The sequence below is a fragment of the Mycteria americana genome, chromosome 21 (assembly GCF_035582795.1).
Source record: "Mycteria americana isolate JAX WOST 10 ecotype Jacksonville Zoo and Gardens chromosome 21, USCA_MyAme_1.0, whole genome shotgun sequence".
NCBI classification, from domain to species: Eukaryota; Metazoa; Chordata; class Aves; order Ciconiiformes; family Ciconiidae; genus Mycteria; species Mycteria americana.
In genome coordinates, this window is record NC_134385.1 from 1,334,889 (window position 1) to 1,360,658 (window position 25,770).

The window sequence follows — 25,770 nt, forward strand, 5'->3', positions numbered from 1 at the left end:
CGCAGTGCGCAGGCGGGGCCGCCCCTTCCTGCCGGCGGGGCGGGCGGGTGAGTGGGCGATGGGCGAGTGTGCAAGGGGCGAGTGTGCAAGGGGCGGGGCGGCAGCGGCGCACGCCCGTGCGGGGGGGGAGGAGGGGGGGCGGCGCGAGGGCAGCGCGGCAGCGTGTGAGTGTGCGAGGGGAGGAGGCAGCGAGCGCAGCCCTGTGCGGGGGGGAGGCGGCGTGGGGGTGAGCGTGCGAGGGCGGGAGGACGGTTCGTATGTGCGTGCAAGGGGGGGCACATGGAGAGCACGAGCGACTGGCGGGAGAGGGGGGGTGTGCGAGCGAGCGTGCAAGGGGAGCGGGCAGGGAGGGCCCAGGCGTGCAAGGGGGGGCACGTGGAGAGTGCGAGTGACTTGGGAGAGCGGCAGCGTGCGGGTGGGTGTGCGAGGGGTGGTACGTGTGCATACAGGCGTGCGAGGTGAGGAGGGTGGGTTCCGCGGCGGCGGGCGCCCGGCCGGGGCACAGCACGGCGTCTCCCTCTTCCCCACCGCAGCCGCGCGATGGAGGTCAGCCACTCCGTCAAGGAGCGCACCATCGCCGAGAACAGCCTGGTCATCCTGCTGCAGGGCCTGCACGGCCACGTCACCACCGTGGACCTCCGCGACGAGAGCACGGCCACGGGGCGCGTCACCAACGTGGACGCCTTCATGAACGTGCGGCTGGCCAAGGTGACCTTCACGGACAGGCAGGGCACGGTGTCCCACCTGGACGAGCTCTTTGTGACCGGCAGGAACATCCGCTACGTCCACATCCCTGACGAGGTGGACATCAGGGCCACCATCGAGCGGCAGCTGCAGGCCATCCACCGGGTCCGCTACTTCGGGGGCCGTGACAAGGGCAGGAAGGAGTTCCCTCGTGCCAAGCACAAGTGAGCCCGCGGCTCTGCCTGCAGCAGGGCCGGGATGGACCTGCCCCTTCAACCAGGCCGCTGGCCACCTCCGCACCTCGCCCCGGACATCCCGCCCAGGGACTCAGGGCTCTGCTGCTCCCCTGGCCAGTGCCTGCGGGGGAGCAGGGTTACTTTTTTTGAATGAATAACCCCGCTTAAAAGGGTCTGTGATCTCTCAGCTCATTTCCTATTCCGTTGGCAGCTACTGGTGTCCCTCCTCTGATGGCCAAACAAAGCCCTTTTGGCCAAAGCCACAGCCTGGGGTTGTTGCTCGGCCGCAGCCATCCTGCTGCCCACAGCTTTGCCTTCCCCTGCTCACAGGGTCCAGGACCCTGCTGCTGCCAGCACTGCTGCCTGCAGGAGCCGGAGACGCTGGTCCTGAGCCGGGGAGGGTGCTGGTTGTGGTCTGTCCTCTCGGCTTCCTGCTAGGCAGCCGTCGTTCTGAAAGTGTTTAACAGGAAAAGGGTGAGACGAAGCTCCGTCCAGAGCGGAGCGAGGCTGAGCTCGGAGGGGAAGGGGCAGCACTGTCCGCCTGGAAAAGCACAAAGGTGCTTTGCCCAGGATGCGGGGAATGCTGCTGGTGCTGCCGCCGGCTCCTCCGCTTGCCCGCTCCTCCGTCACCCTTCCCCGAAGCTCTGCAGCGCTTCCTCGGCCCCCTGCGCGTCTGCCGACAGCGCTGCACGGTCAGCAGATGACTTCATCCTGTCCCTACAGGGACCCCTTTGTTACCCAGCGCCGTCCGGCCTCCTCTGGCACGGAGCGCGGTGGCTTCCCCCCGTGCCCGCCATTTGCACGGCTCCGGGCCTGGGCGCCTCGCTGGAGCGGTCAGCAGCTCCGGGGCAGCCCCGGGAGCAGCACCGCTGCTTCGCTGTCCCCCCAAGAGCCCCTCGGGTGGAGACGGGGGTGGTTTTGGGGAGCTTGCATGGAAGCAACTGCGTGTGCCTCGGGACCACGTATTCCTACTGCAGCCGGGGCGGGCTGGGGACGCCTCCAGCCCGGGGAGCGGCTCCTGGCGCCTCTGGGCACCGGGGAGGCTGCTGGGGCAGGAGCGTTTCTCAGAGAAGCCGTGGCCCCGCTTCCCGCTCGGGAGACGAGCCCTGGGGCTGGAGCGCTGCCGCGGGGCGTGCGAGGCCGCAGGGGTGGCTGGGGAGCGGAGTGCCCAGCCCGGGGGCACCCGGCCCTGCCAGCGCCCCGGCCCCGGGCGGGCCCCACGGCGGGGCTGGTCCCGGGGCGGGGCGGGGGCGCGGGGCGGCGCGGCCCGTGGCGCCGGGAAAGCCCCCGCCTCTCCGCCAATCACGGCGCGTTCGAATCTCCCGCGTGCCCACCAACCCCCTTGGCGTCCAGCGCCGGCCGGAGCGGGAGCCAATCGGCGGAGGGAGTCATCCCGCCCCAGCCAATCAGCCTTCGCTTCTTGCCTGCCTCTCTTCTCCGCGCCTCAACCAATCGCAGTCTGCCGCAAATGTCCCCTCCCAGTCCCCGGGCTCTCCCCCAATCACAGCCGGCGCTGGCTCAGCCGGCCAATCAGCGCCGTCCCTTCCCCGCGGCCCCGCCGCCATCTCTGCGGCGGCCGCCAGGAGGCGGGATGGCGGCGGCGGGGGGCGGTGGCGCGTGCGTCACTTCCGTTGTCAGGTGGCCGCCGCCGCGGAGCGGAGCGGGGGCCGCGGCCGGGCGTGGGGCTGCGGGAGGCGCCGGCGGCCGCGCCGGCCCCGGGGCCATGGGTGAGCGGGGACGGGCGCGGGCGAGCCGGGTCCCGCTGTGCGGGGGGGGGGCGGGCGGGCGGGCGGCCCGGGGCACCGCGGTCGGGAGGCGCCGCCGACGGCTCCGGGCCGGGCGCTGCGGGGAGCCGCTTCGTTCTTGCTGATTCTGCGCCGGGCCCCGGCGGAGGCTTCGCCGCGTGGTGCCGGGCCGGCAGCCCGCGGGGCCTCCGGGGCGGCGCCCTCCCGGCGGGCTCCTGTCCCAGGGCGGCGGGGGTGCCGGCGGGGCCGCGGCTCGGCAGGGCCGGTGGAGCCCGCCCGCCGCCGGCGGCTCGGGAGGGTTCCGGCCGAGGTCTCGGGAGAGGCCGGGCTCGCTGCCGCGCCGGTCCCCGGCGCGTGTGCGACGGCCCGGGGCCGCCGTGAGGGCCTCGGGGCCTGTCGGCGCGGAGCCCCTGGCCGCGCCGGGAAGCGTTCCCCTGGGGCCGGCCCGGCCGGTCTGTGCGGGCCGGTGCCCCGGCCGCAGGCCGCTCACCAGCCAGGGGTGGGATTCGGTGTAGCGGGGCCGGGCGGGGTTTACAAACACGGCTTAGCAGAACGCCGGGGTGATTTTCTTCCCTGTAACAGCGCCGGGGGTCTGGGCTTTGCGGGCAGCCTGGCTGTTTTGGCAGCGCACCGACGGGTTCGGGGCTCGCTGAGGGAGCGGACAGCTTGTGTTCGGTGCCGATTTCGCTTTCGGTCTGGGCAGGAATTTCTTAATTCGGTAGTTTCGGACCCCTGTTCTGAGGCGGAGGCTCACGTGTCTCAGCAGTGAGTAGCTGAAGGTTGTACCTCTAAGTGAGAATGAGTAAGACCATGAAGTATTACAGCCGGAGCTAGCTACGGAAACCTGGCCTGCCCTCCCTGCGCGAGCGCACCTGAAGAAGAGAAGGAGGCATGCTTTGGGATTTCCTGCGTTCAGAACCTGTTCCTGTTACCTGTTGGCTTTGGCTGGGGCCTTTGGGAGCTTCGCTGCCGCAATACCTGAGAGCGTCGGAGGTCTCGCACTGCTGCTGGAGGGAGCCCCTGGCACGGCATCGTTGCCCCGCTGCTTCTCTGCCTGACACGAGGGGTTTGGGGCTTGTCGTGTTCCTGGCCGGCTGCTCCCTCCTCCTGCCGTGTCTGTGGGTGCGAACGTGCTGCGCTGGTGTCAATGATTCAGTTCTTTGCTAGTTTAGAGTCTTAATGTGTAGGCTTAACGTATACTGCTATGGACAGGTGTGCTAGGCATCTTAGGCTCTAGTCTCAGGCTGTAATCCCGTGTCCGGGGGGAGGTAGAGAAGTTGCGGCAGAGGCCAGTGCCCAGTGTGGTGGGGCTGAGCTACTGTGCCTCTGCCGCCCGCCTGGAAGGGACGCAAGTTGGGTGCAGGGGGAGGGTGGTCGGGTCCGCAGGGTGCCCGCGGCCCAGGCGGGGTGTAACTGGAGGGACGGGGCAGAGTAAGGCTTACCTGCCGGCAAACGGCCCCGGGCCGGTAGCGGTCGGGGTGCAGGATGTGTTTCCCCAGTGCTGGAGTGTTTGTGCTACATCCTTTTATTGTTTCTCTGTGGCATCCGCGCTGATGGTTTGGTCACATAATCGCATTACTTAAAAGCACCCACATGTTCAGCTGCTTTTTATCCTCAGGATATTACAGAATCGTCTCCTCTCGAAACCACGTAGGGAAGCCTTGTAGGCACTTAGCTGCTGTTTGATTAAGGACAACCCTATTGATTTTGCCTGAACTGCCCGCTGTGCTTAGCCTAAATAAGGGATGTGTTATCTGTCTGCAGAGACTCGGCGGTGCTCTGGACTTGTACAGTGTGCGCCTCACTTGTGCCTGGGAGCTCTCCAGCTGGGAGCCTTTGCTAGACCGGAGAAGGCTCCGTGCCCATTGTAATTTTCTATGTGAAACAGTCTTTTTTATTGTTAGTCGGGTACACATTTGTGAACTTACGGTGTCTGTCGGTGTGCTTTTGTGCTACAAATGATAGTAACATTAGCATGGCAGTATATGTAGATAACTTAAATATATTTCTTTCTATCTAGTTAGGGCTAGATGAGTAGATTATTGTTAAAAACAGCAACCACACCTCACTGTAAAGAAAGTGTCAGCACGTGTGTGAGTCATGCAGTAATCTGTGTGTGCATGAGGAAAGTCCTGCTGCAGTGGATTTATGGAATATTAAGTGTACATAGTAACATAAGCTATAAACGAAAAATAAAATCTTGCAATACGATACACATCTCGCCCGATGGCGATTTTAAAGGTAGTGACTGCCTGACTTCATGGGAGCAGCCCAAGGTCGGGAACTCATGCGCTGGGCTCTGTGCTGGGAGAGCGATGCAGTCCCAGGTGCTGTCAGAGTGCTGCAGTCGGATTTCCAGGCTCTTCTCCTGCGCTGGGCTCTGCTGTAGGTGCCCCTGCCGTGAGGATGTTGGGCTGGAGTGGGGATTTTTCCTGGTGGATATGGCCTGTGCTTCAGCGTGAAAGGGTTAAGCTGAAGTTGGTGTTTATGTAACCAAACAGGGAACTCCCAGAGATGAGTCCTTGGCTATCTCATGTGTTGATGCATCAGAAGGGTTTAAAGAAAGCCCAGCTTCTTGCTTGCACTGTAATTATGTTGCTGGAATCCTGTGCTTCAGAGTTTCCCTGGCTGCCTGGGGGGCCCAGAAAGGAATTTGCTTTCCCTGATGTATGACGTGGCCTGTGGAAGCCTTTTTTTGTCCCCAAGAAGTTGGAGATTGGCCACAGCTAGGTGTGGGATGTGGGCAAGGTGTCCCTTTTAGCACTGCGGCCTCCCAAGTGCTGGCTGTGCCTTGCTCGCGTACCCAGGATTAAACGAATGAGCAGGTTGGGCTGAGCAAGGAGGTTTTCTAGTGGGTCGGTTCAGCATGGGCTGCTGGAGATGTTCGTGTCTCCCAGCTTGTGAAGCGTGGCTTGCTCGGCGAGTTCGTACTTTACCAGGTGCCTTCTGATGGCATGGGGGTGTCCCAGCCCCGTGTGCTGCACTGGCATCTCGGGATTCTTCCTTCTCCTTGGGTCAGAGAAACTCTGCGTCTGGTTTTAAGTGAACTTCTTGCTTAGGGAAGAAGCTTGAATGAGTCTCTGCACGTTTCCAAGAAATCTCTGAGTCAGGGCTCCTCTGTTTCTGGAGAAGGCTTCCCTTCCCGGAAGGGCTTGCACAGCGGTACATGGGTTGCACTGGTGGCTCTGAGTCATCTGATGGGCTTTTTTTAAATTATTATTACTTCTCTCGCAGAACGGTTAAAATTCCAAAGCCTTCAGTAAAGTTAATGTTCCTGTATAGTGAATCTACCACAGTGCTTTGCAGAGGGAGGGGAGCCCACCCCGGCTGCCCCTGCGCCTGGCTGCAGCAGCTCCTCCTTCCCGCACGCCTGCTTTGCTTGGGATCTGCCCGGCAAACGTTCCCTGTAATCCCCCAGCCAGAGACTCCTCCACAGGCCTGGCTGATCTGAACTCCGCCTGTTCTCACGGAAGCTTTTCCAATGGGAATCGAGCCTCCGTCCCTGGGAGCGCTGATGACTCGGGTCTGAGCTGTCCCTAGCTGGGTTTGCCCGGGGAAGGCACGTGGTAATGCTCGAGGGTTGCTGCTTCTTGCAGCGATACCGACCTGCTTGTTCCCGTGCTGGGAAGCTGGACCATACTCGAGGTTTTCCTTGCTTAATGTTAGTGTTCATGTAGGTTTTTAGGTCATGTCCAACATCGCTTCTTGTGAGCTGGAATTTGCCATGAGCTAGGCTTAAATGTGAACTTTGATTAATCCTCACTGATAAATACTGCCCAGTGTGTTGTTTAGGTGGTAAAAGGTGCAGCCTGATACTGCTCATTCGAATCAATTTTTTTAGCTTCATTTTTGCAAAAGCTGAGGCCCGTGCTGGCTGAGAGGAGAGCGGAGAGGGCGAGCGGGACAAAAACCTTTGGACCAGGTCTCCAGCTTTGTCCCAAGTGCTGCAGCATTTGGCTCGCAGGAGAGAGAGCTGGGCAGAAACGCTGCTGTGTTGGGTGGCAGGTCTTTTCCTGTCTGGGGTGGGAGACGGGTGATTCACAAGTGCAGAGCAATACCGCGCTTCCCCGGGCAGCTGAGCGCCCGGTGGGCCCAGCTGCGGTGCCACCTCTCCGCCGCGGAGGTTTGGAGCCCGGTGACGAAGGCCCCGGGGAGCGGTGATTCATTTGTCCGGCGCGCGTGCCCCAGTCGGCAGCCTGGCAGCCCTGCCTGCGACTCCCGCGCAGCCCTGTCTTGTTTCCATCTGCAGCGTTTCCAGGTCAGGAGCGACCGGCAGGTTTCAGGTGCCGGGGTGCTGGTGACGGGGCGAGCGGGAGCGGCCACAGCTCCGCTCCTTCGGCTGCCTGGGAGCTGCTCCCGCGACACCTGGGCTCCCAGAGGCAGGTTTCCTTTAATGGTGGGAGCTCCTTGCTGAAGGAGCTTGTCCTCGGTAGCCCTGAGCTTCCAGCAGATGCTGGTGGGCTCCATCATCTGCTGCTGGTTCCCAGCTGCCAGCTCATCCCATTGCCTTGCTGGCAGAGATCAGCTCGCTTGCGGCAGCGGGGTGGGACGCCATCAGGGTTGCCAGTCATCACACTAGAAAGTGTAAATACCGACTAACTCGTTTTGTCCCCTTGTTGCAAGATAAAACAACAGCAAGTGTTGTGGAGGTTGTATCAGCTGCTCCAGTGTCTTAACTAGTTTCTGTGCTGCTGAGTAATCCTGTTAACGCCCCAAAGGTACTTTTTTTCCTGGCTGTTAGCTGTGGCTGCGGGACTGCAGGACCTGCTTGTTCTTTAACCTGAGATGAAAAGGTCCGTTTCCTCCTCTCTTGTTTTTCTTTGTTGTTATGCTGGGCACTGGAACATCAGGCAGTAACTTGGGAATTAGACAATTTCCTTAAGCTACGTAATTAAAAGACGTTAAGTCTAGGTCTCCACATTATTTGATTAATAATTCTATTAAAGTCATAGCTAGCACAGTAAGAAGCTTTAGACACTTTCTCCAGTAAGATGTTTGATACACTGCATGCATCACGTTAAAATTAAGTACTGAATTTTTGTGCTAGACTTGTAACTTCATTGCTGTGTGAGAGAGACCGTTTTTGTTACAGATGGTAGGACAGGGAGCGGGGGTGGTTTGATCGCTTTGTACAGTTTGGGTTTTAGTGGAGGGGGTGGTGAACCCACCACATCAGTATCTACGGTCCTGTCCCTAGGATGGAGTGTTTTAAGGGATAAGTGAGTTTGTTCTGGTTCTTTGCAGAAATGTCGGATGCTCTCACTTGAGACTGGTCCTGTTGATGTTAAAATGATTTTTATTTTTTTCCAGTCTTAAGAATTGGAAAGTCCCGGCTGTCCTGTAGACAGAGGCGTTGCTGCAGGGGCTGGGGGGATGCTCTTTGACCTTACAAGGCACGCCGCCTCTCATGGAAATGTTCTAAATTCTCAACTTTGGGCTATTTTAAATCTCAGCTGTGCTGCAGCGTAACCAGTTCGTGTGTGGGACTCCACTTAGTGGTTATCTGCCCTCTGCTCGTTGTGTGCGAGGAGGAAATCCTTGTGCCATGCAGTAATCCCTTCTTGTGTGCTCTGAGCAAGCCTGTCCGGGGAAGGCTCGGCTGCTCGGCGGCACTAGGGGCAGGACACGAAGCAGCAGCTCGTTTGCTGTTTGAACACGGTAGGCAGAGGAGCAGTGACGCTGCCAGCGTCCCTCCAGCTGAGCTTCTGGGGCTGGCGGGGCTCCTGTGGCCAGCGTGTGTCCAGGGGCCAGCGAGGCCGGGGGTGCTCCGGGGCCCGCGGGCGGGTGGCAGATAGCTTCAGCACACGCTGCTCGTGGGACGGGACCCCCGTCTCGCAATGGGTCCCGCTCCGGGTCTGAGCGCTAAGGGCTTCTGTGGCCTCATGTTTCCACTTACAGCTGCGGAGTCATTTTAAGCTGTCCAGTTTATTATGGCTTTTGTCTAAAACTTATTTAAAGCTTGTTCTTCCAGGATATAGTTCAGCTGTTGATGTCTGAGCAATACCAGCTTCACGTTGCGAGTACTTCTAGTAGTGAAGCCCCCTGAAATCAGAGTTTTGTATCAGCCCAGCTCAAGCCAAGGTGAAATGAATTTCCAGGTAGAAAACACCCGCTGGCTCGGTGGCGGGGTGTGCCTTCTGCATTGCTGTTCTTGTTTTAAGATTTTCCTTAAAATACCATTTTTAGCCCTGTGCCTAGTGGATGGCTGCTCGTTCTGCGGGAGGCTTACACAAGGAAGTCTGTGCCCTTTTGACCAATTCCCTTGCTCTAATTGGGCTTACACAATGTGCAGGAAAGGGAACAATCTGCCTGCTTTTTCACAGCAGCTGCCCTTGGTTTTCTTCCTTTTGCTCTGGGACCTTCCTTCCATCCGACCAACCTTCGTTCCAGTCTCAGAGGAGCCCGAAGTGCTCACCTGCAAACCCTCTGGGTGCTGCTACAGGCCCCTGAGATTTTTGGTGGGCTCTACCACCCTCGCGGTGCAGCCCAAGCAGCAGGAACTGCGTAGGGAGCCAGGGGACTGGGTAGACGGTGCCGTGAGCGTCACAGGATTGTCTTTAATAGTTGAGTACCCATTTATGTTGGTGTTTTTCTCGCTTGCTCTTACAAGTGTTCTGTGCTGCAGCTGTGATATTTAAGTTGGTGGATGTCCTTTAAGCAGCGGTAGGGCTGGGACACCTCTGCTCGCTCTCAGTGCCAAGACGACTCATACCGAAAGTGCTGGCTAGCTGGTGCGCGGGCTGCCTGCGCGCCGTCGGCACGGGTCGGCCTGACCGGGCGTCCTGCTGCGGGGTCCTGCTGCCTAGAGCAGGCTCCGAACGTTGTTCATCAAAGTATTCATAGCGCCGGTACTTTAATTCAGAAAGATCTCCAGCAATGTTTGCAGATCCCCAGGACCGGGTGATAATACTGCGTTGTGTTTTGGGTGGTGTTGGGAGTTCGGCTCCTCCATCCAGAATGTTCCTTTTGCATTTTTAAGTTGACCTAACTGGATACTGGTAAAGTAAACCAGCTTGGATTAACAAACGTGTAACATGTGCAACATCTGAGGATTAAACTTTAAGCATTGGGTAGAGGTGGTATAGATTCAATTTTAGAGTGTCCGATTTAAATCCTAAATTTCTCCCTTTAAATGGGACCAGATGAACTATTAAGCTGTACTGAATTTGAGTTGAATTAGTTTGATTATTTTTTTTAAGAGGCTGAGTATGAATTGTAAAGAGGAATTACCTTGCAGTGGGCATTTGATAAGAATAAAACTCAATGGTATTCGTTGCCTTTTGCAGAAATTGTTCTGTTGAAGTCCAGACTTCAAGCGTTAATTCTTACCATGATTAAAAATTGCTTCCAGTGGTGAAGATTCTGTTGTGGCGCTGTTGCTAACTTGGATGTATTTAAAATACTGTTAAAAACAGGCAAGTTAGTACCACGTGGTGGAGGTTAAAATGGAGAACGTGTTTGTTTCTGCTCTGAAGGTCTGTCTCGCCTCACAGAATGCCTTTTGAGATCGTTGACGCTTGTGTTTGTCTTGCTGTGCAGGGCCATGCGTCTGTGACTCTTTGGGGACTGAACTTCAAGAGCCCTTTTATTCTCTCATGTGATATCAGGAGCTTCAGGCCTTTTCTAAGCCAAAATAAACACAGATGTTTCAAGCTGCAGAAGTTTTGGTGCATACCACGTTATCGTAATCAAGAATAATCCAGAACCACAGCATCAAGTGTATCTCGTTTCACATTACAGAGTCCTCGACCTTTCGACCATCCAGCCTTCTCCAAGGTGATGACTCCTGTCTCCTGAGACGTTGGAAAACCTAGTTTGGAAGAAGAGTAAAGATACAGTTGATGCTGAACTACGTGAGTCCTCAGATTATTTTGTTTACGATAACGCCGTTTGCACCAGCGATTCCTATCCAGCTCAGATTGCACAACGGTCATTATCTCAGAGTTTCTGTGCAGTGGGGTTTCTCCAGTGGAAATCTTACTCATACATTTCCAGCAGGGATGATGATGTTGCAAGGAATGGAGAATGTTATAAGGCACAACCAAATATTAGGTCAGGGCCGCGGAATGAACAGAACAAGGAGCACATGGGGCTGAGGACTTTGTTCTGTTAGCTGGCTGGGCCTGGTAACAGTTCTCTGTCGGAGATCTGAACGGCTGGTGGAAGTCGGTAGTGCAGGGATGCAAAGTCTGCTGCAAGACTTCTCATCTTATCTCTCTTGCTATCTCTGATCTCGGTGACAGGTACTGCTAGGTGAATTAATGCAATGAGATCACGCTTCTGTCCACAGAAAGGGTGGGACTGCCAGAGGGTAAACTTCATTCAAAGTATGGTGATTTATCAGTCTCTTACGTGGTGAAACACTGGGACTTTTTTAAAACAAATAAGTACAACCCCAAAAATATTTTCCCAGTCTGCTGTAGTAACATCTTAAGGAAAGACTACCAGGGCTTGGTTTTGACTTGCTCAGAGTAAGAAAATGGATCTGTGCTTAGTTCTTCCTCTCCCCTACCCCCCCCTCAAAAAAAAAAAAAACTTTGAAATGTTAGAGCACAACCATTTAATGTCTAGATATTTGTGAAAGTCTTTGAAACTATTTTCCAAGAGATAAAGGTGAAGACGAGGTGTATTGGAAACAAAGCTTCAGTTTGATGGAGCTGACTTATGCCTGCAGGGAGCATGCAGCGTGTGAAGGCTAGCCTGGCAGCAATCGCAAGGGTTCTTTTCCTGCTAAACTGAAACAAGACTTTCCTTTGGGGAAGAAGTGTTTTGGTCACAGAGACTTGAATTTATTTGGCCCTTTAGGTATTGGTTCTGCGATACTGCCTCAAATTCTCTTTAGATTTCTGAGCAGCAGAACATGCATGCTGGGAACCAGATTTTCTGCAATACGTGAATAAGTAGGAGTTAGTCGAGCTTTTAGTTGTTTGTGCTGGATTGTAGTGGTGTCTGGACCTTGAATAAATACTTGAATGCAAAGCATGAGATTTGCATTTAATAGATTAAAATGTTCTTTGCACGGAGTGGTAGTGCAAGAGAGCACATGGGCTGGCACCACAGTGTTTCCTTTCATTGGAGTATCCATTAAAGGCAGGTAACTGTGTTAATTCTAAACAAAGCATCACTTCTGCACGTGGAGACTGAAGTGATAGTTTTATATGTTGGCCTCAAATTTCAGGTGTTCGACTCAATCCAGCTGCGTTGGATGTAGATAGATGGAGACTTAATAAAAAAGTTAGAGCCTAAAGAGTACAAGGAGAGAGAGAGGGAACTTCTTTTAAGACTGAAAATACATTTTTGAAAAAAGTTATTGTTAAATTAACTGAATCTCACAATAACATGTTTCAGTCTTCTATGCCCTTGCTGGGAAAGGTGAAAGATATTGTTCATATTTCTGGTCAGGTAGTTCTGTGTATTCTTGGCTGTTTGAGGAACAGACTTGAGCCTTCTGAGTTACTTGGTGAGCTGGCTGCAGTGCCTAGTGGGACGTCCTCAGTGAAGGAACCCACAAAAGTCCATAGGCTGAATCAGTAGTAGACACCCATACAAAAGGATAATTTAGGCATTTTCTTTCAGAGTTTTTTGGAATATGTTAATTAGCAAACTTGTTTTTGCTGTAAAACGAGCTTTAATTATTTTGACTTGTTCCACTATGTCTCTCAAACAACTGTTCTAGGAAATGTTGCTTTGAATAATGAGGCTGATTTATACCTTGAAAAACGCATTAAGCCTCCAACCCACAACTGGTCTATCAGTAATGAGCCATAGCTGTTTTGTAGAAACACAAGGAGGCAGAGACACGAGCGCATCAGTAGGTGAAAGCCTTCCAGTGTGAAGTAAGGGATAGTGTAAGAAATTAACTGAATTGCTCATCAGCTGTGATCTTCTTTCTCTTTCAAGAGCCGAGGATGAAGCGGCGAGCATCAGACAGAGGAGCTGGGGAAACATCCACTAAGGCAAAAGCTCTTTGTACAGGGATTTCTGGAAATAATGCCAAGAGAGCGGGCCCTTTCATACTAGGTAAGCAGGGAGGGTTTTCTTCTTCAGTTTTCAAGGTAGCTACTGATTGCAAAACTGAAAAGAAAAGGCACTGTGAAATGAGGCAAAGCAGATGTGTAATTCAGCATCTTACCTCAGAGTGCAATTCACTTGACGTAGCAGAGCAGCAGCCCTTGGAGCTTCTGCAGCTAGTCAAGCTAAGGAGGTTTGTAATGCTAACATAGCAAGGCAGGCATGGCTTTTAAGATCAATATGAGCCCTTGCTTCTACCCTTTTATTTTTTTTTTTCCCCTAAACTACATTCTTGAATTTTGTTAAAGAGCAAATTCATTCAGGGGACATTTTGGTTAGAGCTCTGGGGAGATGTTCAGCCCTGCTTGCCTGGAATATGCTGTCAAATCAGCACGTAGGCAACTTAATAATGCACTAGTGGCCATTATAAGTGCTATGTGCCAAGGCAAGACCACTCTACTACTTCTTGGGAGTTGCTAGAATAGTTGTATAACACGAATAGAATAGTTCAGAACTAGTTATATAAACTGTCAAAACCATGGACTTCGCAGTGGAGACCAATGGACAATAAATTGGAAGCTGATGGATTTAAACCGAAGAGCGGAGACTGTATGTTAACTTGAAATTTGGACTAATCGGTGTACCTGAGCAGTCCCTGCAGAGGTGGCAGTTGGGTTCAGAGGTGTGGTAATAGCAGTTGCCATGGGTGTTGCTAGTAAATGTAAAAGCTGTATGGTTCAGGCATGCAGAAATTTGAACTTCTGAAAACAGCTCTGCCCTGTGTGGGCTTCTGTTAAATGTTTCTCCAGTGAACAAATGAAACATTGTCCAAAAAGGTTTGAATTCAATACCATTTTTTTTCTTTAGATTGTGATTTGTGGAAACGCGCTTAGTCTCCTGAAAAAAAGGAACTCAGTTTAAACTAATGTAAACTGCGTGACACTTGCATACTGATGTAACCCTGAATTAGTCATTGCTGCTTAAAGGAAAACAAGTCTGTTTTTGCTTTGTGCTGTTAGGTCCACGTTTAGGTAACTCCCCTGTGCCAAGTATTGTTCAGTGTTTGGCAAGAAAGGATGGGACAGATGACTTTTATCAGCTAAAGGTAAGCAAACTGCAGGGCTTCCAGATCTTCAGGGCTCTTTAACTTTAGCTCTCGCGACAGAAGTGCTTGCAGTAGAGTGTGGTGTAGGCTGAACCAGTGCACTGTCGAAAATGGCTGCTGGAACTTCCCCTCGGCAGGGCAGTTCTGCCAGGCGTAGATCTGGTGTCGAGATTAGCCCTGAGATGAGGCCTCTGTGGCTGTTGTGCTGCTCTCCTGGAGCCCTCTGATCTGCTCTGCTGTGCCTAAAATGGGGGTGGATCCAGAGGGAAAATCACCTGGGATATTTGCAAAAAGCCCCCTGAGCAGCTTTTCTGTGTTAATCAAGCTCATGCTATGCATTCTGCGCAGATGTTAGTTCAAACAGGTTTGTGGCAAGTACGCAAACATCAGAGCAATTACATCAGCTGTTAAACACATGTGAACACCTAAAATGTGAGAGAGGTTTGGGGGCATTTGGGTTTTTCTGGGAGCTGTAAAGGTCTTTTCCCTTTTCCTGAAGATTCTCACCTTAGAAGAAAGGGGTGATAAAGGAATAGAAACCCAGGAGGAACGACAGGGCAAGATGCTGCTGCACACAGAGTATTCTCTCCTTTCCCTGCTCCACAACCAGGAAGGAGTGGTTCATCATCACGGGCTCTTTCAGGTACCACCGGTCGCCATCCAGGTTGGGAGAATGCCAGTAATTGCTATTGGCTTGAGCTGCTTTTGTTTAATGCACAGTTCATGCTGACCCCGTTCTTGTGTGTAAAGAAGTACCAGCACACTGCTGGCATTAACCGCTGCTGCTGCTTCAAACAAGCAAGTTTGTGGCAGGGGCTTTTGAGAGTTAAGTGGGATGTAACGGGGTTTGGGATTTGGGAGATGTGAGAACGTTCAAAGATGGGACAGGCGCTCAGTAGCGTCCCCTTCAAGTAGGAAAATAGCTGCTTCACTGGCAAATGAATTTGTGCCCATAGAGCACCCTTTAGAACTGAACTGATGCTTTCCAGTCTCTCTGCTGATTTATGATGACTTGTAAGAGGGGCCAAATTGTCAAGAAACTGTTTCAGCAAGTTACACTAATCAATGTGCTGATCAATGTCTCACGTGAGTGAATTGCGCTGCTGTTAATACCTTCAGAGCTGTTTATGGAGGTGATGGGCTGATAGGAATTACTGGTTTGGAGGTTGGTATTGCCTTGCTTGCTGGTTAAATTTTGTCAACAGACCTTTCATTTGAGGCCATCTGTACTGTGTCTTAAATAAGCCAAATGTCCAACTCGGCTGTGTCCTGTTTAATGTTATGGAAGAACTGCGAATTGTGTCTTAAGATTTCTGTTCTTCTCATCAATAATGTGTTGGATCCCTAGTATTCACAGTCTGCCACCGCAGAGTTTTTCTAGCTTTTATCTAAAGGTGTCTGTCCGTATGTAAACGGTATCAGTGCTGATAAATGCATATAGTCAAACAGCATGGACTTTCTCGGGCTTCTGTAAGTAGAGGTCATGTATCTTCTTTCTGAAATCCTAACTCGGGGCAAAGATCAAGCACTATGATTGCATTTGCTTATTTTGAGATCACCGTGTAGTTATTTATTCTCTAGTGTATGTAAGTACATATGCCCGATAGCTTCCCTGAACTATTGCTCATTTGTTTGCCTCCCTGTAGGACCGAGCTTGTGAAATTATAGAAGATCTAGAAGCCAATAGAATGGTCAGAAAAATGAAGAAGCGCATTTGTCTTGTGTTAGACTGTCTCTGTGCTCATGATTTTAGTGACAAAACAGCAGATCTGATCAATCTGCAGCATTATGTCATTAAAGAGAAGAGACTCAGTGAGCGGGAGACGGTAGTGATATTTTATGATGTGGTACGAGTGGTAGAAGCATTACATAAGGTAAGATCTTTGTTATCCCTTTCAGGGCTGGAAGAGTGTTTTCCCACGTTAGTATAATAGATGTTTTAAAACTTCCTTGTGCAGGCAGTGGCAAGGTTGCAGAGCATGGATATTTCAGCTGTTTCCCTGTAACAGTGTTCTGCGTAAGACCTCATGCCCCAAGCCATAAAAGAGCATTCCCTTCCCCTCCCCTCAAGTTTCTTGATGATAACGTAGCATTTGTTGACTGTGGAGAGGGGCCAGCTGGACTAAGTGCAGATCAGGTGAACTACAGTGTTACTCGCCGCAGAAAGGGGTGGTTGAAGAGGAGAGCAGAGGCTAATCAAATGCAGGAAATGCTTCAAGCTATTTCCTTTTGAAGCAAAATAAATCACAATGTAAGAATTGATTTCTGAGATCAGAACCTCAAGCTACAAGTCTGAGATCAATGAACTAGAAATTCTTGTAACAAAAATAGATTCTGCCGATGTTTGACTTCTTACCCTGTGACAAGGGACACCCATCCTTCCTTGGCAGAGCGATGAAGCATATCTCTTTTGAGGAAATGCTCATCATATTGGTCTTACTGAGCCTGGACACTTAAGTTTTGGGCCTCTTAGTTTCAGTCAAGTCTGTCTGTGTGTTCAAAGTAGCAAATTTGCTTATTCTGTCCTTCTGACCAGAATCGAAAATGAAGTGCACGAAGTACCCAGGATGCAACCTGACTTGAAACCTTGATCTAGGTTATTTCTGAGAAGGAAGATGACGTGATTTCAAAAGATACTTAGTGATTTTGTCCAAGTATCAAATTTGTACTTCTATAACAAATATGCTTTTGCTCATGTTATGCTATTATATATTTTACAGAAAAATATTGTGCACAGAGACTTGAAACTAGGAAACATGGTGCTAAACAAAAGGTAAGTCTGCTGGAGAGCTGCTGTTCTGGCAGTTGTCTTCTGTTTCTTCCCTGAAGCAGGGAAATTGAGCCCAACCTAGACAGTTCACTCTTCCACCAAGCTTGGTGACCCCATATCAGCACTTCTTTTTTGGATTCTAACTTCTGAAAACTAAATTTTACAGTAATTCAGAAACCTGCAAGAGAAATGCTTATTTTACATATTAACAAAAAAAAAAGATTAAAATGTAGTTAGTAGTTCCGTTCACATAATTCACTTTCCATCGTGCTAAAGGAATTCCCAACACTGCAGTCTGTCCTATCATCACAGCAGTGTTAAATCTTTGACTGTTGCACTGCTGTGTTCTTGCTAGCAGTAAAATACTTACTTACCTAAACAAAAGTTCTTCTGTCTAGTCTGTATTTGTGCTTGAAATAGCTTCCTTGTTCCCATTAGCTGGTTTGATGCAAGCCTCGGTTTCTAATGCACTGATGTCCAACATGTCTTGGATGCTGTGCGGACACAGGAGGGACCAGCCCGCCGGAGCAGAGCGGACAGCGTCAGTGGGGCATGAGTTCAGCACAAGTGAGAGGCAGCTGGTGGTAGCGTGCGCTTGGCTTGGTGGCTCCTTGGAGTATTTTTGGGTCTTGGGTGGTATAGTTATGTAGTTGGCAAGCTAGTTCCAGTCCAGATACTATGCTGTGTCCTTCAGTATTACATTACTGGCTAAACATTTTGCACTAACTTTAAGAATGAGTGGAATTCATTGTCTTTTCACACTGTCTGGTTTTCTGTGGAATGAATAAAAAACTGGAAGGCTTTCAGTCTGCAGACTTCCAGAGTCTGTACAAAGCACGCAGGTTCACTGTGGTCTTGCTTTTTTTCCTCCTCCCTAACACTGTTTGAAAGCAAACAGATTTTACCTACTGAGGTTGAACTTCTTGACTCCCCCCCCACACACACAGCAGCTAGTGTTTTCAGGGCCACCTGTAAATTGTTTTAAGTCCTTTCTGTAGAGCTGCTTTAAGATAAATGTCTTGTCTTCTGCTGGCTTCTTTGATTCTCCTTCAGGCTAGGAAGACGCAGCCAAAGGTTGCTGCTTTAAAGGACCCCCCCAGAGCTTCCCTTCTTTTCTGGGCAAAGTGTGCAGTGGAGCATCCCACTGATAGAGCTGCACAAGGGGCCCCCACTAGCAGGAAAGGGGAAGTATTTGAAGCTTTGTGAACACACCTGCCAAAGTCATTTTTTGTATCACATGCTATGTTTTTGCTTTTTACTAGCAAGACCATCAGCTTTGGTGAGGAAAAACTGTAGCCTCTACAGCAGTGAGTCATATGAAAGGGTGGGTGAGGCGTAAGAATAGATCACCATGGAGAGGGCCAGTCATCTGGGCTGATCAGAAATGTTTGTTCTGTTCCAGCCGTGCTCACAAAAGAGCCAGGTCTTTTCTGTTGGTGCGGGAGTGAAGGTAGCTACATATCACTGCAAAGTCCGAACCAGGCGTGTTACACCCTGGACTAACGAAGATCCCTCAGACGTTGTCCCCTGTGAGGTGCGGACGTTAAAGCTTCGCAAGGTTTCCAATTAGCCAGTGCAGTAGATTACAGATTAGATCAAATTTCAGTGACTAAATAAAGCCAAGCAACCCTGAACGTTTTAGTGTCCTTTAGAACACTTAGTCTTTTAAATCTTTAACAAATCCTGCAGCTTGTTATTCAGCCAGGGAAGTCTCTTGACAGTTGAAGCTGACACTTCTTAAATGCAAGTCTGTCTGTCTTAATAATCAACTCTCCGTTGAAAACCCACACTGGGTTTTATTTCACTTGTCTGTTAGATTTGCTGGAAATATTTTTTTGTTATTTTGACTGACTTAATTCATGTTCTCGGGCTCTAGTTGTGTAGTACTTTTCAAGAATATAGAAATCTTCTAGACAGTGTTTTCCTGTTCAGTCCTTTAAGTTGTATGTTAAAATCCAAATTATCTGAGTGACATGGAAGATTAAATGTGGTAGTAATTTTGGAATGAGCTCACTTTCCCTTGAAAAATTCCTTAATTGGAGCTGGCAATTCCATGGAGAAGTAGGGGTATCTTAATACAGAAATTGCATGTACCTGCAGTTCTCACCTTTTTGGAAGTACTTCAGTGTAGCAGGTTTCTTGATGTTGATTAGACTTTCTCTGTTCTGCATACTTTCATGGGAAGAATAGTCCTGCAGATCAGGTAAAACTGCCACCAGAGTCTTGCTGTGGGACTGTTGGGAAACACAGAAGTGGTTAAGCTGAACCTGATCAAAGGTCCTGTAGCTCATCTGCTGGTGACGCGTAAGCAAACAGTGCATGGAGGGCCGGCGTGGGGCAATCCTTCCTGTGGGGTATTTTACCTCGGCTTCCACAAAATATTTTGTGGAGAAGATGCCTTTAGAAATGGTAGTTGGGAAGTGTAGGGGAGAATCAGCTGTTAAAATAAACTTTCTTAACACTGACACCCTACAACTGTCAGCAAGCGCGAAAGCGCAGATCCTGGTGCTGGGGTGCTGTCGGTCTGCTCCTGGGAGGCTGGCCAAAAGGCAGCTGTGTGGCTGCAAGGCGGGCAAGTTCTGCGAGCACCCTGTGCTTACAGCCATGCTTCCACGTGCCACTCAGGTTGGATGTAGACTTTGTCCATAGCTGTAAAAGAGATTCTCTCACTCCCCCTGTAAGAGTCTTGCAAGCCACGCTGACAGATGTGGAATCCCTCCCTGTCGGGATGGAGTTGATCTTACAGCTCTGCTTGTCTTTTCCCAGCACTTCAAGCTTCCCAAAAAGCCCCACAGCCACACCTCTGTTTTGGTGTGAACTTCCTCTGTTTGTGCTGTTTGGCCCATGCAGGTCTTTGTTCACTGGTGCCTTCTGACTCTCCCCAGGACTCATCGAATAACCATAACAAACTTCTGTCTCGGAAAGCACCTCGTGAGTGAAGATGACCTGCTGAAAGACCAGCGAGGGAGCCCTGCCTACATCAGCCCAGATGTGCTTAGCGGTAGGCAACCCCCTTCAGCCCTTGGTGGGAGTTCACAGCCCCCACACTTGACACTGGTTTAGTTTATTTGTGGGTTTTGACCATAAATGAAAACCACCTAGTTCTGTTCCCATATGTAACCTGCCTTCTGTGAGAGCCTCTTAATTAGGGTCCAGTTATGAGACTTGGTCTGTTTTTCCAACTGGGAAGGTATGGAGAGAAGGAGCGAGTGTGACTTTTTTCTTAAGGCTAGTTTGAACTTCAAAGCAAATTAAAAGCTCCCTGCCTGTTCCTAAATAAGTCTGACTGCAGACAAGATGTTCTGTTTCTCACGTCTGAATCTTGTTCCTGAGGCTTCACTTAAGCTGCAGGTAAATCCCTAGGCCTAAGAGGCAATCGGTCCAATCCCACCATAATGTCACTTTATTCCAGGCTGTACACCAAGAGGAGCAGTTGCTGCAGCTCCTGCTTGCTTCCAGAAGGGAACTGTTGACCCTCTGGGTGGCTTCTGGGCCGACTGAGGGGAGTTACTTAAAGAAATGATCATGCCAGGGCAGACCAGCAGTCTGTCTGGGCTGTGTCTTGTCTCCAGCAGAGGCTTTAAGCAGAAGTCTGGCAAAGAACAGCTTTCCCTAATGTCCTCCCACCTTTTAACTGTTTCCAGTGCATGGGACTTTCAGCAACCGATGTGGTTTCTGTCTGTTTAGTTGCTTCAGGAGGTTTCTCTTCCATGAGCTCTAAGGTCTGCTGCTCTACTAGCTTTTGTGCTGGCAATAGCGGCGCAGGCAGTGGTTGTCCTGTTTGTCAGTGTAGTGACCGAGGCATCATTTTGGGGGTTGTTTTTTCTTCTCATCCAGGTGAGCTGGACTAGTGTTGAAGGGTGTGTTTACAGCTGGGACTGTGCATCTGAAGCATCTCTCTAGACTCCAGTTATCGTGCATTAGCTCATGTTGCGGAGTACTCCTTGTGAGCACAGCTAAAATTCCCTTTGGATGGAGCGGAACTGCAGGATGCAGCCCAAGATCACCCGTAATGCATCCCACCTGCTACGGGTTACCCATCCACAGAGCCGACCTAGCATTGGGACGATGGGAAACTGCCTAAAACTGGACAGTAGATCACCAGCACCAACTGTTTTCTGTACGTTGGGCAGCACCACTTGCTGGTGTGCATGTAGCTAGTGTGAAAGCCAGAATCCTTGCCGGCCTATCGCATTTGTTTGTGTGAGGATAACATCTAGAATACTGAAAACACCTCTGAAGATTTGAGTTATTCGTTTATGATATCCCGAGCTATTGTATTTCAGAAATGCCCTCAGAGGGAACTAGTCTTGAAATTTCCAGACCCAGTGGACTCCCCTCAGTACGTTTGTTGTCAGGTTTACAGGCAGCAGCAGTAAATGTAGCCGAGCGCTTCCGACGTCATCTGTCAGGCAGGTTTGAGGCTGCTTCCCTCCTGGGCAGGAGTAAGCCAGGAAGGGAGCAGAGGCAGGCGGGGAAGTGGAACGTGTTTTTTGCAGGCCTTTCCTGTTCTGCAGGATATCCTGAGGCCCCTGTAACCAGATGGATGATATGAGCCAACTGCTCTCCAGGAGCTTGGAGCAGTTGCAGCTCGAGTGGCTGGCGTCTGGTAAAGGCTGCATGGAGCTGCTCCTTCCAGCTCGTCCGGGGTACCGTTCTGTCCTGGACTTCAGCCCTGTTACCCTCCCTGCCAGCACAGCTCGGCTGCGAACGCCCGCATTTCCTCTAACAGCTCTCTTGGTGGATTGACTGGCCGGTCTGTAGTCCACATACCCCAGGGCGCTGAACAGGCTGTCTTTGCTGACTTCCCTGACAGCTGAGGCTGTTCAAGACCCTGCAAAGAGCAGCCTTAGTTACAGGTCTGCATCTTGTGTGGCACCTCCTGGACTGACCTTCGGGTGCAATCGCACTGCGCTCTGGCTCTGACGTCTCTGCGAATAGCCCTTCCCCGTCGGGTGTTTGTGCAGCCTGACCCTGTGCTCTTGAAAATGCTCTTCCAAAATGGCTCAGTCTGCAGTTCCCCTCCAAGCATCGAGGGAAAAGTTACTTGAGGACATTCCAGGCTTCACCACCACCTTCAGACTCTGAGCATCCCTCTGTCTGTATTGCTAATGCTCCTGTGCAAGAGGAAGCTAAAACGCCTGAAGAATTAATCATTGTTTTAGGTCTCCAGAAGAAGCTGTCTTCTGCTAAGGGATGGCTTGCATTTTATGGCTGCTGAAATGTCACCACAGGAAAAGCTGGAGGAGGAGGGAGAGGTGCCTTTTTTTGAGCATATAAAGCAAAGAATAATTAGTACAAATAACAAATGCTGCAGCAGTGACTCACTGCGTGAGTCAGAGGAAGTCATTCCCTCAGTCCTATGCTGTGGTACAGCACTGGAGTTTAATTTTTTTGACCCTCATGCATGCTGCTGTTTGCTGATTTATTGTGCGATCGAAGGGGCTTTAAAGCAGCGTTTCCATCGAGCGGCTCCCAGAGCGTGCTGGGGCCACAGCAGCTTTTGGGAATGCCTCTGCGCAGGGGAGGCACCTTCCTGCGCCCTCCACGGCTTCCGAGCAGGCTCCAGTGGCCGTGTGCTGGATCCGTCCCAGAGGCAGAGTCCCATCTCGATGGGCTCGATCTAAGCCGGGTGTGGAGAGTCTTAATCTGCATTTCCACGCCAATCTCTGGTGCAGGCAGGGTGGTGAGGTTGGTGTTAATCTTGGGCCGCTCTTCACCTGAGGAGCACTTGCTCTTCTCAGGGTTTCTTTCCTGCCTCCCTGTGCCTTGTGCTCGCTGGCCCTTAAGTTCTCTTCTCCTTTACCCAGACTTGCAGCAAGGCGCATCTGCGGAGCCTGCGAGGCTGAGGGGCTCCCGGTGGCAGCGGTCTGCAGGGATGGCGAAGGGGAGGGAAGCGTGAACTCCAGCACAGTACGCAGTGGTTCTGATCACTTGATGCTCTCGGATCACATCACGGCCATTCAGCAGGGATAGCCCTGCTCTGTAGGGAAAGGGAAGACACCTGTGTGGAGATGAACGATGTGCTTATTCGCAGGGGATGCACCTTTCAAAGAGGTTCTTTGTCTCTTGCAATAGGAGGTCTTGAGCATTTTTGATTAATGCTTAGAAAAAAGGATCACATGCAGAGGTTGCTTCAGTGCCTTTACTGCTGATGGTGGGCCGCAGAGGTGAGCAGTGTCGTAAAGCCTGTTGCTTTTGTCTCTCCTTGCTCCCCGCAGGACGGCCGTACCGTGGAAAACCCAGTGACATGTGGGCGTTGGGTGTGGTGCTCTTCACCATGCTCTATGGCCAGTTCCCCTTCTATGACAGCATACCTCAAGAGCTTTTCCGCAAAATCAAGGCTGCCGAGTACACCATCCCTGAGTGAGTACAGCCTGTCCCGGGGAGGCCCTTCTCTTAGTGCCTGTGCGGGCGGTGCTCCGGGCCTTACTGGGACAGCCGGAGCTGGAGGGGCTTCAATCAAAGCCCCTGAGGGTCGCAGCAGTAATGAGAACAAAGACTGTATGCAGTAGACACCAAGGAAGCAGTAGCGGAGCTGGGACATCTTGTGCAAAGGTGAGAAAGGCCCCATGCTGCAGGGACAGGGAATCAACCTCCTGGGTAATTCTGGGGTTTCTCGGTCAGAGCAATGGTCCTCCTCTAGTTCCTGACCTGTGCTCCCAGCATGTCCATCCTGCTGCTGCCTCTGCCCCCCTCGTGCACTCGGGCTCACCACGTGTTCTCTCTCCCAGGGATGGACGGGTCTCAGAAAACACTGTGTGCTTGATCCGAAAACTGCTGGTCTTGGATCCGCAGCAGCGTCTGACAGCTTCTGAAGTGCTGGATTCTCTCAGCTCCATCATAGCATCATGGTATGTGCAAGAGGAGAGAGACAGGAACATGGCGTCTCTGGCTGCAGGCTGTGTTATTCCAGCTGCAGCCAGCAGACTGCTGCCAAACAGGACACCAGAGGATGATCTGTGAGAACTGCAAAAAAGTCTTTAAATCCTGTGTCTCAACCATTGGTGTCTGCTGATGGATACAGCCGGAGTGGCCCATACAAACGCTTGTCATTGTGACCAGGGTTGGAGTCTGTAAAGCAATAACGCTACGAAACAGTACTGGGGTACAGGAGGGCCTTTGCTGCTGTGCCCCCCTCGTGCTCCCCAGCTTTGATTTTTAAAGAAAGTTTAATGATCAGGAATATCTTACATGTACAAACAGATGCAGCCAAGTGCAGACACTTCCTGCAAGCTTGTAATTAGCACTGCGTTATCCATTAAGTAAAAGCAGGCATGAGATCTTAGAGGGGAAGAGCAGGAGATGCTGTTACAGGTGGGGACACCACACGTGCAGGGCAGGGATGCCTTTTGAGGGTAAATCTGACTCCAGGACTGGCATGAACCAACTGGGATGAGATTCCAGTAGCACGCTCCAGCAGAAATGGATGCCGGCGGTGTTTGCTTGCTGCAGCCCTCTCTTGTCAGTCCCATGACCTTCTGTCTGTGCTGCACAGCATGCCTGGCCATAGTTCTTGTGCTGCCTGTTGAGTCAGCAGTGAAGTCTGTGATTTTTGGAGCTGTGGCTGTTTTTTCTCCTACCTATGCAAGAGTTGGAGTTCCACATCCTGTTTAAAAACAAAAAAAGGCAGCTCTGGGGATTTTTAACATGATTTCATACCAGGGAAATTGAATTTGGAATAGCATCCTTTAGTAGCAGTAGCTGGTGTGGCATCCAGACAGCGCTGTGCCACGTGCTGGTGTCCAGCCATGGCCAGCCCGGCAGGATTGCCCTGGCCAGGGTGTTGGGTGAGGGTGGGCGAGCTGGGGCCATGCTCCAGGTCCCTGATGCTGTGCTCTCCCTGCAGGCAGTCTATGTCCTCGCTGAGTGGCCCTTTGCAAGTGGTGCCAGACATCGATGACCAAGTGGCTAACCCTGAAAACCCCCAAGAGGTAGGTTTTCCTACTTTCCTTTCCATGGAACTGCTTTTCTGTGCCCCGTGCCAGGTCTGTCTGTAATGGAAAGAGATGGCAGCCCCTTGTGACCCCCAAGCTGGTGAGGGGAGGGTGGTGAGGACCCAGCTGTGGCCACTGCTCTACAAGGCGGCCGAGTCCATCGCCATCTTGTGCAGTGGAAGGAAAGGCTCATGCTGCTGGGACCAGGAGTCCCATCCAGCTGGCCGTGCTGCCTGGAAGTGAGCTCGCTGGCCCCGGAGCTGGCTGAGGGGCAGCTTGCTCCTCTCCGAGCAGTGCTCACTCCCTCGCGCGCAGCTGAGAGCTCACAGGCACTGGGAGAGCCGGGAGGAGGTAGTGATGTTGGCTCAGCCTCCCTGGTGAGTTCTGCGATGGGAGCAAACATCCTGTTTTCTTGCCAGCGTATTTTGTGTTGGAAGTGGTGGCCGGTGACCTCACTGCCTGGGGACAGCTTTTGCCTGCAACGCCGCAGTCGATGTTGCCATCAGAAATCCCTCCGCAGGGCTTGGGGGGGATGTGAGAACTGAGGTCAAACAGCTGCAGCCCCTGAATATCTGGCAGGGTTGGGATGAGCTGTGTCAGGACAGAGCCACTGAGGTTTCCAGACCTCTGTTCCTGGTGGCACTAGTGACTCGTGGGGAGTCCTGCCTGTATGCCTGGCAGCAGGTCCAGTTCTTGCATTAAGACTCCAGTTATCCCGTGGTAGCTCGGGACCATCGGAGAGGAGTTGTGGGACTGTTGCTTGTTGCTGTGTCTCTGACGGGGTGGTTCTCTGGCAGGTGAAGGTGACAGAGGAGTGCTCGCAGTACGAGTTCGAGAACTACATGAGGCAGCAGCTGCTCTTGGCTGAGGAGAAGAACACCTTGCATGAAGCCAAGAGCTTCCTACAGAAGCGGCAGTTCGGGAACATCCCCCCGGTGCGACGCCTGGGCCATGACGCCCAGCCCATGAACCCTTTGGACGCAGCTATCCTGGCCCAGAGGTACCTTCGGAAGTAGCTTCCCACACATCCGAGAGCACAAGCACCATCCTGCAGTCTGCCTTTCACGTCGCCTACTACAGCTCAACAGCAATACCAGTGTCCCGTGATGGAGAATAATGTAGCAATTCTTCTGAGCTCTGTTCAGGGACACGCACTCACACTCGCTCTGGAGGGAGAAGACTTTTGAAAAAGCTAGTTTTGGAAGCAGCAACCTCTTGGCATCTTCTGGAATCTGTTTTTTTAAATCGAAGCCTAGATGACTAATCTGCTTTTAATCATGAC

At 51.8% G+C, this 25,770-nt stretch overlaps 2 protein-coding genes across 3 annotated transcripts; both read left to right on the forward strand.

Moving 5' to 3' along the window:
* The first annotated feature begins 13 nt into the window (after positions 1 to 13).
* LSM10 (LSM10, U7 small nuclear RNA associated) lies at positions 14 to 1,093 on the forward strand. Its single transcript, XM_075522208.1, has 2 exons — positions 14 to 47; positions 534 to 1,093. Exon 2 carries the CDS (start codon positions 541 to 543, stop codon positions 910 to 912), a length of 372 nt encoding a protein of 123 aa, XP_075378323.1. The 5' UTR covers positions 14 to 47; positions 534 to 540; the 3' UTR covers positions 913 to 1,093.
* A 1,428-nt stretch (positions 1,094 to 2,521) lies between these two features.
* Positions 2,522 to 25,504, forward strand: STK40 (serine/threonine kinase 40). 2 transcript variants are annotated; one of them, XM_075522094.1, is made up of 12 exons: positions 2,522 to 2,647; positions 10,406 to 10,518; positions 12,566 to 12,685; positions 13,696 to 13,781; positions 14,281 to 14,424; positions 15,428 to 15,655; positions 16,502 to 16,554; positions 19,437 to 19,552; positions 22,773 to 22,917; positions 23,286 to 23,405; positions 24,401 to 24,485; positions 25,286 to 25,504. In XM_075522094.1, exons 3-12 carry the CDS (start codon positions 12,574 to 12,576, stop codon positions 25,502 to 25,504), a joined length of 1,308 nt encoding a protein of 435 aa, XP_075378209.1. In that variant the 5' UTR covers positions 2,522 to 2,647; positions 10,406 to 10,518; positions 12,566 to 12,573. The 2 variants fall into 2 exon arrangements, with proteins under 2 accessions (XP_075378209.1, XP_075378208.1); XM_075522093.1 differs by lacking the exon at positions 10,406 to 10,518 and having other exon boundaries at positions 2,557 to 2,647.
* The last annotated feature ends 266 nt before the right edge of the window (positions 25,505 to 25,770 follow it).

Excerpts from the sequence above, each read along its gene's own strand:
- LSM10 (XM_075522208.1), top strand. The coding sequence starts at position 541 with ATGGAGGTCAGCCACTCCGTCAAGGAGCGCACCATCGCCGAGAACAGC.
- STK40 (XM_075522093.1), top strand. Across the intron at positions 14,425-15,427 it reads ATCATCACGGGCTCTTTCAG|GACCGAGCTTGTGAAATTAT; the intron begins GTACCACCGGTC and ends GCCTCCCTGTAG. Across the intron at positions 19,553-22,772 it reads CAGCCCAGATGTGCTTAGCG|GACGGCCGTACCGTGGAAAA; the intron begins GTAGGCAACCCC and ends TGCTCCCCGCAG.